This window comes from Salminus brasiliensis, chromosome 8 (genome assembly GCF_030463535.1).
Source record: "Salminus brasiliensis chromosome 8, fSalBra1.hap2, whole genome shotgun sequence".
Taxonomy (NCBI): domain Eukaryota; kingdom Metazoa; phylum Chordata; class Actinopteri; order Characiformes; family Bryconidae; genus Salminus; species Salminus brasiliensis.
Window position 1 is genome coordinate 8,856,501 of NC_132885.1, and position 16,977 is coordinate 8,873,477.

Sequence of the window (16,977 nt, forward strand, 5' to 3'; positions counted from 1 at the left end):
ATATCAGCCAGCTGATGCATTGAGCAATCCTCAATAAAGACCAGGACACACCTGTAGCATGACGATAAGGCGGACAGAGAAGTTTCTAGGCAGTGCCTGCACTGTAACGTATTAAAAATATATGTATAAATTGTTGTTTTTTTTCTGTCCCACAATTCAATGTTGCAGTGTGTGTGTTTTCCCCCACTCCTCACTGAGGCTGGGGCCCCTATTGGTTAGAGAATCTCCCAGCAGGCTGTGGGACTGACACAGACCGGAGAGCGTGAGGGAGATAAGAGCCGTTCAGAAGGCAGCTGAACCTTCACTTAGCCGCAATTACAGAGCCAATCTGACCTGGACCAGCGGAGCCGCTGCTGCCAGTGTAAACGCAACCCTTCACACTTTCATCCGCTCGCTCACACACACACACACACACACACACACACACACACACACACACACACACACACACGACAGCCAGGGGAGACCATGGGAAGAGCCTTCAGCAAAGTACAATAACAAGAGACAAGAACACAGCCTTCAGAGGAAGCAGCTTTCTGTTTTATATACAGTACTGAGCAAAAGTTTCAGGCACCTGTGAAAATTAGACTGACCAATCAGCTCCCAGCTCCTTTAAAACACTGCAGTCAAATCACTCCCTGTGTGTGTGTGTGTGTGTGTGTGTGTGTGTGTGTGTGTGTGTGTGCATGCACATGTGTGTGTAGTGGTACACACTCTGGACTGATGTCTGTTGTTGGTCTACTAATATGTAATAACTGGTTTATAATGGGTGAATGTGCTGTGTGTGGTCAGGGTTTCTGTAGAGCATGTGTGTGTGTGTGTGTTAGCATGTTCTGATAAACAGAGAAAGGCGAGCTGTCCTCCGGTTCTCCCGCTGGTAAAACCGGGCATTTCAGCGAGAGTTTTATAAAGGGTCAGATATTATGGTCTGTTTTCAGGTTCCACTGTAAAATAGCTTCAAACTGCTGACTCTAAACTCCTTTATTTACCTTCTGAGAACGTCCATACTGCTTCCAGCTGGGCAACAATGTCCGTTAATGGCATTTTGAGGCCACCAGATGGCGCGCTAAACACTATGGTTAAAATAAAGACTGGGAACTGGATTGAGATTAAAATAGCAGATTCTAGATCCATTAAAATGTGCCTGGATCGGGACGGTGTTAACTGGAGTTCTTCTCCAACACCTGGTTTGGTGGTAAATCAGTGGTTAATGATGGTAAATCAGGTGAGCTGCTGCTGCTGCTGCTGATGGAGTTGAACACATCCTCCACACTGTGCTGGCTGGACTGGGGGGCGTCCAAGAGAAACCTGGAGGAACCGAGCTCTGTTCTTCAGACTAGCTCATCGACAAGATCTCACTACTTTCTTCAGAATGAGAAGCTCTTGATGTTTTTTCAAAGTAAACTCTAAACTCTTTTTGCTGAGATAAATGCTTTTAAATGATGTGATCACAGATCTAAAACCTCGGCACAGTGCTGTATATGAGAAGAGAGCGTGAGAGAAAGAGAGAGACAGAAAGAAAGAATGAAAATAGCAGCAAGAGGCAAAACTTTTACCCTAACCAGCAAGGTCACTGCCTTAGTCACCAGCTGGTCCATAGAATGGCACACAGTGAAACACACAGACACACACACACACACACACACACACACACTCTCTCTCTAAGAGAGAAACTCAGCTTTGAAAACATTCAGTCGAGCGCGAGAGTGAGAGACATTAGGAGCTGTTGAATAGTTACTGTTCACAGATGCGTCTTCAAGGACGCTGCTTTCATTTCTGCTGTTTCTACCTAATAATGCATGGGTCACACACTCTGCTGTCGAGATCGAGAGAGAGAGAGAGAGAGAGAGAGAGAGAGAGAGAGAGAGAGAGAGAGAGAGAGAGAGATTTTTTTAATGAAAGGGGGGCAGAAGAGGTGGGGGGGGGGAGAACACACTCACACACAGCTCTGAACTTTACGACAGCTTCCCACAGGCCCGCACACACTGTCCTGCTTTTCCAAACACACTGACCACAGAGGAGCCTGTTTTGGGGGGCGGTGACTCACTCACACAGACTAAATGACCAGGGCTACATGTGCTGGCCATCACAGGACTGTACCACCACCAGCACTTCACAGGGGATTCTTCAGGCTGTGTTCAGAAGGACGTGCTGGTTTAAGGTGTAATGCGTTGCTTAGTTTGCTCGAGGAGTGCTCGTATAATTCCACTCTCACGTCACACTCAACATGTCCCGCACGCTGTTACTGACCCCTTGTTCCCCTCGAAAACAAGCTCTGGATGTATTTGACAACTGGTAAGGTTTCCTCTAGCTGCTGCTCTGGTCTTCACCGATTAAACACACTCCTAAACTGATGACCTTCACTGTAAGGAGGAAAAGAGAGCACCACCCACCTGCACATTCATTATTTTTTATTTCCAAAAGCTTTCCAAAAGGAGTAGCTGTCTCTACTGTCCAGGAAAGGCACTAGATATCGGAGTGCTGGTGAGGTCAGGATGTTGGATCACCCTTCCGAATAGTGAAGTACAGTATTTCAGAGTAAATCCCGGTGTATGGGAGGCTTTCTGAGCTAGCTGAGCATTTTCACTGCTCAGTGCGAGTAAGCACTGCCCTGCCCACACACACACACACACAATAGGGGAAAAGAACAGAGAGACACATGGTTTCCTTGACCACCACTGGTGACCACCAGTAACAGTAAGGTGCAGTGCAGCTGTTTGAAAGAATCTGATCAACATGTGTGCGGGAGGTTCTGCTGCTGTAGTAACACACACACACACACACACACACACACACACACACACACACACACACACACACACACACACACACACACACACACACTTTTCCCTTGTGAGACCATTTTAAGTAGTGTAGGCATGCGTCATTTATAATAGATACTGAATCAGTTATTAAATACTGAATCAGTTATTGTTGATACTGAACCATTTTTCATTTAACAGATAATTAATTATATTTACAGTAGGTAATTAATTAATGTATAATAGACAATAAATTAGTTATAGCAGATACCAAATCTTAGCAGATACTGAACCATTTATAATAGTTATTACAATCAGTAATACTACATACAGGATTGTTTAGAATAGATATTAAAAGTAGTTGTAGAAGTTAATAATTTATAATACACAGTAAATCAGTTATTGTACATACAGATTCATTTATAGTAGATAGTGGATCATTTATAGTAGACACTGAATAATGGGTTTTAAAATTAAAACTCAAAAAAAAGTCTAGACACTTTTTATCTTCCCATCTGCCATTAAAGTCACTACTTAAAATGTGCAAGATTTTGACCCAACAGCAGTGTTATGCTGGTCCCATTTTGGGGTGTAAGACTAATCTGTGCTATTCTCACGCTCCCACTGCATACTTACCATGTCCCACACATTATTAACGACCCCCTGTTCCCCTGAAAAACAAGCTCCGGATGAATTTGACAACTGATAAAGTTGCCTACAGCTGCTGCTCCGGACTTCACTGATTAAACACACTCTACTTCGGCAGTGAAGGAAAGCATATCCTCACCGAGCCACCCCAGTTGGCAGCCCTGATTTCGGTGTATTTGTAAGGAAGAGGATCTCATTCTGCTTCAGCTTCACTGAGATCCTTATCAAAGAGCTCTTAAATGATTTTCTATTTTTCAAATAGTAGGTTTCTGTGTAAGATTTCTTTTAGAACCAATTTTCTAAGATGTATCAGAACATCTGGAAACATGGATTCATTTATATGAATTAATGAATGAACTGATTCAAATTTATCGTCTGATTTTTTGAATATCATTACTACTGTTTAGCACTATGTGTGTGTGTGTGTGTGTGTGTGTGTGTGTGTGTTCGAGGGCTGGACGCGTCTCTGTAGACCCCCTGCTAAACACAGATAAGAACACTAACCTCTGACCTGACCCCTGACCTGCAGGACATTTTCCATGCGATTGCGTGTATGCTAGTGAAGGCTAATGGCATGGGCTTAAACAGGCAACAAAGGGTCACAGGTCACAAGTCCAAAGTTCCAGCTAAACAGGATAAGGCAATTATATAGTGCACAGTTTAGCCAGGCAGCTCACTGTGTGCTCAGCAGCTGTCGGCTAAGGCATTACTCGTTACCTTAATGCGAACACTTCTGTTGTCTAAACTTGCACTGTTGAGCCCTGGGGTGCTATAGCATGGCTCACATTGTGCTCCGTCACTGGCTTTCTTAGCTGGAATATATATGAAGAGAACAATTCTACTGGCAGTAGGTAGACAGCTGGGTTATTGATCGCAAAGTTGTGTGTTCGATACCCAGGTTGACTAAGCTGCCACTGTTGTGCCCTTGAGCAAGTCTCTCTCTAATTCAGGGGAGCTGTAGCATGACTGACACTGTACTCTGACCCTGGTCTTTTAAGCTGGGTTATATACTAGGAGACAATTCGACTGGCAAGTGCTGGGTTATGGATCACTGGGTTGTGGGTTCGATACCCAGGTTGGCGGAGCTGCCACTGTTGCAACTTTGAACAAGGCACTTAACCTTTTCTGCTTCAGGGGTGCTGTAGCATGGATGACCATGTGCTCAGACCCTGGCTTTCTAAGCTGGGCTACGTATATGAAGAGAAGAATTCTACTGGCAGTGGGTAGAGCACTGGGTTATTGATCACAAGGTTGTGGGTTCAATATCCAGGTTGCTACCACTGTTGCATCCTTGAAAAAGGCACTCAACCAAAGGGGTGATGTGGGTAGGTGCAAGTATTTGACACTGTACTATGACCCATCTGTGGTGGTGAACACACCCACCCACACACACACCCACCCACACCCTGCAGCCAACTCCAGCAACAACTCTAGCTTGCCAAGTCCGGGTATCAAACCCACAACCCTGTCATCAATAGCCCAGAGCTCTACCCGCTGAGCCACCACTGCCCCAGTATGATGTAGGTACTTTCTTACAAGCTAGGTGGAGAACATCAACTGCCTATTCTGCTACATCACAATAATGATGGACAATTATGTCAACGGACATTAGCAGCAGTTTAAAAAGAGGTGGCGGCGCTTCACCCTCACAGCTTGGTTGCAATGCATGGTGGTGGAGACCTAGATAGCATGCAGGAATCAGGAACTGGCAATGGCTAAATCGTCTGTTTGATGTGCGGCTTGTAACAACGTCAACGTGCTTATGTAAACCTCTACAGATATTGGCAATATTTCTAAGTTGTATTTCTACACTTATGTCTGTTTTCAGGCAGCTGTACTAGTCCCAGCCCTAAATGAACAGGATGTGGTGAATGAACGAACGGCCTGATTGCTGTACATCTCTGCTTTCTGTACTGCTAAGCTGCAGCCACAGCCGACGTTAATCAAGCATTCAAGCATCTCGCAAAGCGCAGCATCTCGTCCCCTCTCCATCCCGTCTTCTGGCCTGAGGAACTAAAAATAGGTAGAACATCAACCATTAAAGGAGCCCTGTGGCCACAGAGAGGACGCTGCTTCTCAGTGTTAGCCATTCCCATGGCTAAGTAGGTGATGTTATAACAGAGCAATGTGTGCGCGTTCCTTTACACGGTCATGTTCATGTTCATGTGTGTGCGTGTGGTTTCAATTCAGTTGCTCTCTTTAAATGACACCAAATTACGCATTTCACAGTATTGTAAACATCAACCTGACTGTTCAACCCGACTGTTCAACATCAACCTGAGTGTTTCACTACAACAGAAATTCAGCACCGATTTATTTAACATGAACGGATTCAACGCAACTCAATTCGGTACCCTTAAAAGTAGCGACTTCGGTATCCGATCCTACATGACACCAGATCAGGCTGAAGAACACAGCTGTTTAAATGCTGCTCTCTGAAACCAATCAGATCAGCAGAGCAGACTGGTGTAATAATGAGATTTCTCGCGACGTGCTGTAAAGACTAATGCATTGCACTGCAAAGGGATAAATGCACTGTAAATGTAGACAGGTCAATCTCCATGTGGTAACACTTACTGGATTGTGAAAATTTCGATAGCTACAGCTCTTAGGAGCATCATCTTCACCGCTCTTACTTGTACGTGGTCAGTATCCATGATATGTTCAGAAATGCATACTGCAAGGTCATTTATCACAATAACCGCAAACACTGTTATACAGCACCGAGTTCAGAGACTAGTTCAGAGTAGTGGAAGGAAAATGACTGTCCTGAGCACATTCCATTCCACATGTGCAGAGCAGACAGGTAGAGACCAATCCAGCAGTCAGAGCCAGCACCAAGCCTTACTACCTGTTCAAGACTCAGAGCTGCTGAAGCAGCTCCAGCCTTCGGAGAAACATCTGGACAAATATAACAGGCTACAGATGACCGGGCATTACAGTATTTGTCTGACTTTACAGGGGAGTCTTATATTACCCACGCAGGCCCAACTGATTTCATATTTGGACTGGGCTGTATAAACCCCACAGCAGAACAAGCATTTCTTTCAGAGCAGATGATATCTAGCCCTGGTAGCGTTACTAACACAACAAAGACACACACACACACACACACACACACACACACACACACACACACACACACACACACACACAATTACGGCTGAACATGAATAAAATCCCTCTCGCTGGCTGGCCTCCACCTTCTGCAGTTCTTTTAGTCGACGGCAGAGCAAAACACAAAGGCACAAAAACACCCCAAAACACACAACTAGCAGCAAATTCATATTTAACCAATTATTTTTGTGAAAAATAACTTCTCTTTAGAATTTACCATATCACCCCAAACAAGTCCATATGCCAAGACAAGATCAGCACCTGAAGTATAGACATAATTGCGACAGCTTTTAGCTTTCAGCCCATGCCGATAGGAGAACAGTGTCGTACAGGGCCACAAACCAGAGAAGTCCCTCTATTAGAGTTTACTGAGACAGTTTAAAACAGGTGAGAGAGAGAGAGAGAGAGAGAGAGAGAGAGAGAGAGAAAAATCACTTGTTAGCTACTTCAGAATTGTAGCACATCCATAGATAGACAGCTAGACAGACACCTAGCTTACCTGCTAGATACACTATAGGGACAAAAGTATTGGAACACACTTTTTAGTCATTTAGTCAATTTGGGTGATTCATCCAGTGCCATGGCACCTAGCCATGTAGTTTGCATTCACATACATCTCACATTAGTGAATGAATAGGTGGTTCTGAGGAGCTCACTGAGCTCCCGCATGGTTCTGTAATAGGAGCCACCGCTGCAACAAGTCAGTTGGTGATTTTTTCCCCTCCTAGATCTTCCACCACCTACTGTGAGTGGTATAACTGAAAAGTGGAAGCATTTAGGAACCACAGCAAGTCAGCCACAAAGTCTTAGACCATGCAAAGTTACAGAGCGGGGTCAGGGCCGAGTGCTGAGCTCCGAGCATCGTGCAGAAAAGTCTCCAGGGCCGAGTGCTGAGCTCCGAGCGCCGTGCAGAAAAGTCTCCAGGGCCGAGTGCTGAGCTCTGAGCATCGTGCAGAAAGGTCTCCAGCGCTCTGCTGCAGAGCTCCAGACCTGCTGCTGTTAGAGCTGCAAAAGGGGACCAACTCCATAGTAATGCCTGTGCGTTTAGAATGAGATGTCCTAAAAGTTCCTGCAGATGTAACGTGTAGGTGTCCCAATACTTTTGTCCATGTAGTACAGCTAGATAGATAGAAGGATACACTATATGTCCAAATGTTTGTGGACACCTCTTCTAATGAATGCATTTAGCTACTTTAAGTGGTACCCGTTGATGACACAGATGCAAATGCACACAGTACTGCCGATAGAATAGGACTGTCTGACGCAGATGAATACAAACCTCTCTGGCACCGTGCCTAATGCCAGGCATAGACCAGAGGGGTGTAAAGCCCCCCAGCAGCATTGAGCCGTGGAGCAGTGGGGGAACTGTGTTCTCTGGAATGACGGATGGTGCTCCATTCAGGATGAGCTGGGGAGTTGGGAATGAGGTGGGGTGGTGATCATCCCATCTTGACCTCACTAACGCTCTTGTTGCTGAATGCAATCAAATCTTTAAAGCAATGCTCCATGAGTTGTAGTGGTGTTTGTAATTCAGAACTTATCATCCAACATCAGTACCTGATCTTACTCATGCTCCCATGGCTGAATGCAATCAAATACACACAGTACCACTTTCATCAACTAGTATTAAGCCTTCCCAGAAAAACAGAGGCTGTTACTGATAGAGGAGAGGGCTACACTCATTAAAACCCTTGATTTCAGAACACCACAGTGTAAGAAGGGTGTCCGCAAACTCTGGTTACTGTAGATTTTGAACTTAACTTTTGGAGTTCGTACAGAAACGATCAGCAAAGAACAGCAAAGAACAGCAAAGAACAGCAAACTACTCCAAAACTTTCTGGGAGGGAGAAAGAAAAGAAACCATAGTCGAAGGAGACAGAAAGCCGAAGTGACAAGCAGAAAGCGAGAGGATTAAAGCGTGGAATTCTCCTGTGTGTGAAGCACAGAGCGCACACAGGACAGAGCGGTTCAGGCTGAGGAGCGGTCAGGCTGTGCACAGGGGGCTTTCAGGAGCAAAGCCATTAAATTCCAGTTAAAAAGAGAAAGAGGCAGAGAACACACAGAACAGAACAAACAGCTCGGCCACAGCTCCGCTCCGACGGTCAGCAATCAAAGATCCTGACAAACCATTCCATGTTTGGGCATCGAACAGAGCAGGGCAAGAGGGAGAGGCTGGGGGGACAGAGGGGAGAGAGAGAGAGAGAGAGAGAGAGAGAGAGAGAGAGAGAGAGAGACACAGAGACAGACAGAGAGTGAGGAAGGAGGGAGAGAAAGAGAATGTGTGAGTGAGTGAGTGTGTGTGTATGTGTGTGTGTGGGTGTGTGTGCATGCAAATGGAAAAGGATAGGAGTTTTTCAGGAAAGTGAAAGTATGCCATAGAGAGATAAACATATTTACAATAAAAGGAATAAAAGTGAAAGACAGAACGCGCGAGAGTGTGTAAGAGTAGGCGATAAAGTGAAGAGCGAGAGAATGAAAAGCAGAGAAGCCAAAAGAAAATGAGAAAAAAATGAACCTAAAAGGAAAAGTGAGTGTGAATTAAAGTAAGAGTGAGAGAAAGTGGGTAAGAGTGCGCAAGAGCAGCAGAAAGGGGGGGCGGTAGTTATAGAAGTAATAGAAAGTTACAGGGAACAGCAGAACAGAACAGAGCACTCACTCTGGCTGTGCTCATCTCCGATGCCTTCCAGCATGTTTACAGCTGCCGGATTCCTCGAAAAGATCCTGATCCGAAAAAAAGACCCATCCCAGCAAAGCCTCCACTCGGGAACAGGACGGGGAAAAGACCAAAAACACAGACGACAGCAGCACGCCTCCCCTCACTGCCACAGCGACCTCAACACAACACAACCCTCCCTCCTACCCTCTCTCTTTCACTCGCTCGCTCACTCACTCTCTCTCTCTTTTGTCTCTCTCTCTCTCGCTACACTCCTAGAGGGATTAGTTTACAGTGTGAGGAAGCTCGGACGTTTCCCAGGAGACGAACCCCTAAAAAAAAACTCAAAAAAAAAAAAGCAGGCAGGCGGGTGAGTGTCTGAGTGTCTGAGAGAGAGGCGTGCTACTCGAGGAAAAGAGGAAGTGACATCGCCAGGTGCTCTCCAATGGAGCTCCTTTTCCTGTTGACTCAAGTCAACAATAGGAAATTTGGCTGAGTGCCAGAGAGGAAGGACGTAGCCGGAAAAAGGAAAACGTAAAAATACAACAGTGGAATCGTGGAGTTCCTTAAGGGATAATCCACTCCTCTCGTTCGGCCCCCTATATAACACTCCCCCCTCTCTCTCTCTCTCTTAGTCTATCTCCTTCTCTCTGTCCAACCTTTCTTCCTCTCTTTCCATGTTTAACTATATTCCTCTCTCCTCTCTCTCTCTCTCTCTCTCTCTCTCTCTCTCTCTCTCTCTCTCTCTCTCTCTCTCTCTCTCTCCACCTCTCTCCATCACCATCTTTCTTCTCTCCGTAGAGCTTCTCTCTCTCCCTAGCTCCCTCACTTTCAGCCTCCCTCTCTCTCTCCTTCTCTCAGTTAAACTCCATCCATCTCTCTCGCTCTTTAACTCTCTACAGCTCTCTCCATCACTATCCCTCTTACAGCCTTTCAGTCACTTGGTCACTCTCTCCCTCTTTATAAAACTTCTCTCTCTCTCTCTCTCTCTCTCCCTGTTAAACTCTACCTCTCTCGCCCTTCATTTAGTGTCCATTTCTCTCAGGGCTGTGTAAATAAGATGGGGTTTGAATGGCAGGAGCTGCAAGCAGACTGTATGAGTCACCATTTCTCACACACACACACACACACACACACACACACACACACACACACACACAAAAGGATTTTTGAACTGGGTGTGGTTCGGAGCACTAACCCCAGATATTCATTTATAATAAAAACACACCACCATCAACAGCATAACTGTCATGCAAACACCTTGTATGTCAATTTGACCTAATTTGAATCGGACAGTTAGGATATCCTGGACACAGCAAATTCATACAGATACGATCATAAAGTTCTACATTAAAGCCATGAACGTCGTGATAGGAGGTCAGGATGAGCAGCTGTGAACATATGGATAACACACAGGCCACAGAAATCCAGAATAAACACGACTGAAATAACTCCATCACATAACTCCACCTTAGCACCACGAATCAAACCCCAGCTGAATCACAACGTGTCTACAGACCGCAACCCCCAGTGCACGCGAGTCTGCGTGCATGTGCATGCATTAGGTTCTTACTTGCTCTTTGACAGAGGCCAGGATATTATTGGCTGTGCTCTCAGACTCCATGTTGTGACTGGCTACTCCTTCTCTGACTGGCGGCAGCAGCAGACCCTCCTCCGAAAGTGGGCTCTGCTCAGGAGCGGGCATTCCTCCTGCAAACACACACACAGAAGCACATACATTATAAACATGAGCACATACACAGAAACACATTCCACAATGCTGACTTAAGTACTGGAGCTAGAAACGGGTTTCCATCTGCCTGCAGGTTGGAGGGAATACAAATGTGTGATTTGTCTTCTGTTTAACACACAGACACACCTCTCTGATGGCGAGAGAGTTTCTGACCACCACACCACAGCTCCACCAGTCACACAGCAAGTGTGTAAGGCCACAGAACAGCAGAAAACACACACACACACACACACACACACACACACACACACACACACACACACACACACACAGTCCTATAAAAATGTAAAGATAGCTCTGGTTGGAGAGCATAAACAGGAGCATGTAGGGCAGCAGGGGGGCTTGTGTCTTGCACACAGTTCCCATAAGGGCCATGAGGTCTGGACCAGGCAGACGTAGCTACACCACACGGTAGCGTCTACAGCTGAACTAGTAAGAATTACACCAGCATATAAACATGCTCATCTGGAAGCAGGGTGGAGGGAAAAAGGCAAAAAGTGAGCCTGCATAGTTCTGCAGTGATGTGAATCACACTTCTACAGCGCAGTTCTTGGAAGAGCCACCGAGACCCGAAAATTTGCATGCAAGTTTACAGCCAATCATTCAGCAGACACGCTCCTCCAGGGCTGAGGAGTCTACAAAAGCACAGCAACAGAAGGAGCAGCAAAACGCAGATAAACAGACTGAGGCATGTCTCACTCAAATATGAAAAACAAAACAAACAGAACCACCAACATGCATTATATGGACAAAAATATTGGGACACATGCTTATCGCCACCTGCTTGTTTACGTTTTCCCTGCTTTTCTTGGAGTAACTCTACTCTTCTACAAATCTTCGACAAGATTCGGGAGCGTTGCAGTGAGGATTTGATTGCATTGTTTTGCTATCAGCTACAGAATCATGTTGATGCTCCACCGATTCACTGGATGGGGGCTAGAATGCTGCCACTGCTGTATAGGACTTCTGCACAAGGGTGGATCTGCACAAGACCTCTCACCAAATTTTTATAGGCAAGTCTGTCCCCTCAGCGGCCATCTTTGCAACACCGCCAGCCAGGCAGTTGTTTCCAGTGGCACAAGACCATGTGACCATATGAATGGAGAGAGACCAAAATACTCTAATTATAGGCCTGAATGTTTCATTAAAGAAACGACAACTAGTCCTGTTAGACTAGACTTAGTGCAGCGTATTAAGTCAAGTCAAGTCAAATTTATTTGTAGAGCTTTTTACAACTGTTATTGTCATAAAGCAGCTTTACATAATTAGTCATTAATAAAAGACAGAAAAAAAGAAATAATATATAAAGGCATGAAGGATCCAAGACCCCCAGTGAGCAGCCAACAGCGACAGTGGCAAGGAGAACCTCCCTCAGAGCTGGAGGAAGAAACCTTGGGAGGAACAAAGACTCACAAGGGGGACCCGACCCGTCCTCCTCTGATCAGAACTATTTAAACATTATTGATAAAAGTTAACAAACCATCAGTACTGTTGAACTGTTCTGATCATAATCATAATCTATCAATCATGGTGTACTAGAACTTAATATAGTCATGGCAGTGATGGTCAGAGTAATGAGAGTAATGAGAGTAATGATAGTTAATAGTGGTAATATTAATAGTGGCAGATAGTTAAGAGAGAGATGTAGTATTACTCTACATCTCAAGCCTTTAAAGTCTTTAACCTCACATAAACCTGGTGTGAATGCCCACACTTCATTAGTGTCAAGAATTACATCAGTTTCATAGGACCTAAAATAGAACCCTGTGGGATTCCACAAAATTTGGCTATACAACAGTTTTTCGCATCAGGATTTCGCATTAATATCCCAAGCATTGAACCTAGGGTCTAAGGGGTTAAATAAAATGACTGCACTCGTCGGTTTTGACACTCTTTTTAAAATGTGGCACTCCGAGTGCAAAACAACATATTGTGATCCATATAATGCATCATGAAAATGTCTCCAAGTACTGTGATGCACATTTGCAATTTCCCCTACTCCGACATTCATATATTCAAACTGTATATTCAAGATATTTATTGGCCTCATTTGCACAGAGCACCTGAGTATGAGACTAGTCTCAGCTGCTCCTTTCCTCTCCCTCTAATAAAGAAATGAAATAAAATGAAATGATCTGTGGCTGGAGAGATGACACGCTCCACTGCCCGGAGAGGAATCCCTTCAGCGGAAATCTATTGTCTGTGCCACTCGAAGTCACGGAATAGACTCAACCCTATCAAAAAGTGCTTTATTTATTGTGTTTATGTGGATTGTGGTGGTTACAGCATCTGCTGCCACATAAATCAAGCCTGCCCCGTGTAAAAGCGCCACATTTTACTGTGGCGAACTCATCAGAGCGTGTGCTGACGACAGCAAGGGTCTTTATAGCAGCGCAAGATGACAAAGTGGCCATACATTACAGCAAGGGTTGCGTGCTTGGAGAAGAGCAACATATGTATAAATACACGCTCGCATATACACTTTATGGACAAAAGTATTGGGACACCTGCTCATTCACTGTTTTTTAGTTTGTACTGCTTTTGTTGGAGTAACTGTCTCTACTGTTCAGGGAGGGAAGAAGGCTTTCTACTAGATTGTGGAGGAGCATTGCTGTGAGGATTTGACTGCATTCATCGACAAGAGCATTAGTGAGGTCAGGATGTTGGATATCACCACCAAATCTCATCCCAAAGGTATTGCATAGGGCACCAACCATCATTCCACTGCTCCACAGCTCAATGCTGAGGGGTTTTAGACCCCTCTAGTCCACTGTTGACAGCTTTTATGACTATTTATTAAATGTACTCAATGTATTAAACTAATACATTGGATAAAATAATAAATAAAACTAAATAAAGTTAGAAAAAGGTTAGAAATATTCAGCATGCTCTGCTAAAAGCCATTACTTAGCATCAACATGGGAATTCAGTGTCAAAATGTCGTCAGCAAATATCAAATAAAGGGTCAGATCCAACATCATCTCCTAACAGTGAAGTGATCCCATTTGTTTTAAGGAGCCGGCATAATTAGGTTACTGGCAAAATTCCATGAAAAGCACACCTCTTCAACTCGTATGCAGGGGTGTAGCCAGATCATGCTTTGGGCTTGTGTTGCAGCCAGTGGTAGAGGGAAGATTGGATTGGATTTAATGAAATACCAGCAAAGTCTAGGAGCAAACACACTGCCCCCCCCCGCCCCATTCAGTGCAAGCTGAAGGCCCTCACGGACCACCAGACATAACCAACATTGAAAAACCGGTTAAAGACCGGCAAGACTGCCTCAAGAATCTCACAGAACTAGAAGCATTTAGCACGAAGGAATGTTTGACAATTCCCCTGAACAAGATATGAAAGTCTTAAACGGCTCTAAAAGGTTTTTTTCTTGCTTTAATATTAAAGACATCTTTCATCCTTTAACTTCATGCATTTTATAAATCAGGTCTTCTTTTACTTGCTTGGCTATTCAAAGTAACATATTTTGACAAGGAGAGCCCAAACCTTTGCATGCCACTGTATGATCCATTATTTTCTGCTGAATGAGGGCCTGACATCATACTTTACACAACTTTACACAAACCAAGAAAATAACAGAAGGAGAACCGACAGATTTCCCCCTCATCTAAATTCAACAGCAGGGACCGAGCCCCTCTGCCAGGGTTCCTCCAAACGGTTCTTTTCTAAACAAACCTAGAAAAGAACCTGGAAACAGAGGCTCAGATCAGAAATGAAGGATTCGCCTGTCTGCTGCTAGCTGTAGAAGACGAGACGCCCCACACGAGCCAAAAAAATGCTGGGCCTGCATGTGTGTTTGCATGTCGTCGCCACATAGCTAAACACAGGCTTTCACACAGGCACACGAGACATTTCCTCAGCCTCTCTATGTGTGACACAAACACACACATGCATCATTATGTCACTGTGGCACTGAGACGTAGGTGTTACTTAGTGGGGATATATCAGGCCAGTGTGTGTGAACGTGAACACGTGTGAATGTGGGTCACTGACCTGAAACATGACTCTAGCAGTACTTGGAGATGGTAACACTCCACTGGTGCACTGTATAGTCAAACAGCATACAGACATCCCCACAGAACGCTCACAGAACATGCGTGACTGGTCAGGACTGATCAGCACAACAATCCCTGACTGATTAGAGGCTTATTTGCATACTGCGGTCCTCTGCTTTACCAGTACTGCAATGGCCAGTGTCACAATAACAACTAGCAAGCGGTCTACTGAGCTGCCTTGCTACAGAGCTCTCTCAGTCAGCTAAATTATCACAAGGTCACACAAATACAAATATCCAAACCAACAGAGATATTTAGTCTATCCTGTACCCGGCCTGTAGGCAGACCCATCAAACACCTGCCACTCACCCCACGCCTCCTTTAAGCAACGGAGCTCTCCCTGTCCTCTCCGAATTAGAATCATAATAAAGGCCAGCCTAAGCTGCCCGGCTGGGCTCTGCTAAGAACAGCGTGGATTTGGAAAGTCAAACAGAAAAACGTCACTCACGCTTCTGATGCCCCATCATTCCCCAGCAGGGTCCGCCACAATCTCCTCCCAGCTTTCTGCACAGCTCCAAGAGGAACGGACTAGGGGAATGAGGAGTAGGACAGCGTATGTGTGTGTGTGTGTGTGTGTGTGTGTGTGTGTGTAAGAGAGAGAGAGAGAGAGAGAGTGTCAGTTACCTGCCTGGCAGGTTGGACACACCCAGTTGGTTTTCACTTTGAAAGGAGAATGTGAGACCATGCGAGGGAGAAGACAGGAAAAGGTCTCTTCCTCTAAATAGAAGTCATGCAGAAGGCAGATGAGGGAGCTCTGCTCAAGAAAGAGGCCTGATAACAAATCTTCGCTCTATCCCGTGATGAGAAGACCATCAGGCTTCTCCCTCTCAAACACACACACACACACACACACACACACACACAATCATTAGCCAACAGCTCCAGGTCAGTGCATACAGTTAAAAGCAACTCTTCACCTAAAAAAAAAAAAAAAAAAGTCCACAATGAACAGACTCATTGTCCAAATGTTTGTGGACACCCCATGAAAAACATCTGTGTCAGCAATGAGTGCAACTGAAAGTATAGCAGACAGCTTGTCTAGTACCTGTAGAGAAGTACTGCCAATAGAATAGGACTCCCTAGAGCAGATAAACATGATTCTATTGGCACAGTGTCTAATGCCAGGTGTGGGCTAAAGGGGTACAAAGCCCCCCAGCATTGAGCTGTGGAGGAGTGGAAATACGATGTTGGGGCTCCATCCATCATCCTGACCTCACTAACGCTCTTGTTGATAAATGCATTTAAATCCTAATAGCAATGTTCCTCCCACATCCAGTAGAAAGCCTTCTTCCCTGGACAGTAGAGAAAGTTACTCAAATAAAATCCAGATAAACTCTTGATTTCAAAATAAACAACCAGGACAGTGTCCCAATACTTTTGTCTATATAATGTAGTTACTGCATGGTTTTGTTATTTATAAGCATAATCGACACAGTTTCGCAGTATCGCAAGTATTGCAAAACATCATATATATCCTACTAAAAGTGAATACACACACACACATATATATATATATATATATATATATATATATATATATATATATATATATAGTTATATAGTTATATAGTTGTATAATGAGTTTGTGACAGTTTTCCTACTATTTGGTTAAATAAATAAATAAAATAAATCACTTTGCTTACAGTATTACAATGAATTATATTGAATCCTAACCTCTGTATCCTGATATTTGTCGCCAATTTTTTGCTGACACAGCCCTAATAGTTAATGGTTAATATAACAAGGCTTTATTCCAAATGGTACTGAACCACTTCCTTTAGAACAGCTGGTGTCTTCAAATGAGGTTTACACAGAGTTTACACCGACGAAAGATACTGAAAGAGGCTTCTAATGGCCTTTACCTGTAATTCATGAAAATAATTTGTATTTGATAAAATACCCCCTCAACTCAGGTACCACTGCTCAGACCGTGGATCTGGAGAAAAGCTGTGAAAACGGAAGGTCGATGTTCTACAG

The 16,977-nt window shown here is 44.5% G+C and overlaps 1 protein-coding gene across 10 annotated transcripts in view; it reads right to left on the reverse strand.

Annotated features, from left to right (window-relative positions):
- The window catches only part of LOC140560885 (plakophilin-4-like), a 155,881-nt gene that overhangs the window by 106,896 nt on the left and 32,008 nt on the right, over window positions 1-16,977 (reverse strand). For 9 of the 10 annotated variants that reach the window (XM_072685523.1, XM_072685524.1, XM_072685517.1 and 6 more), the window contains exon 2: window positions 10,754-10,890. In XM_072685523.1, the coding sequence (XP_072541624.1) occupies window positions 10,754-10,885 (132 nt within the window). In that variant the 5' untranslated portion in view covers window positions 10,886-10,890. Of the gene's footprint in view, window positions 1-9,183; window positions 9,429-10,753; window positions 10,891-16,977 lie in introns of those variants that run through there. The other variant, XM_072685525.1, reaches the window with a different exon arrangement.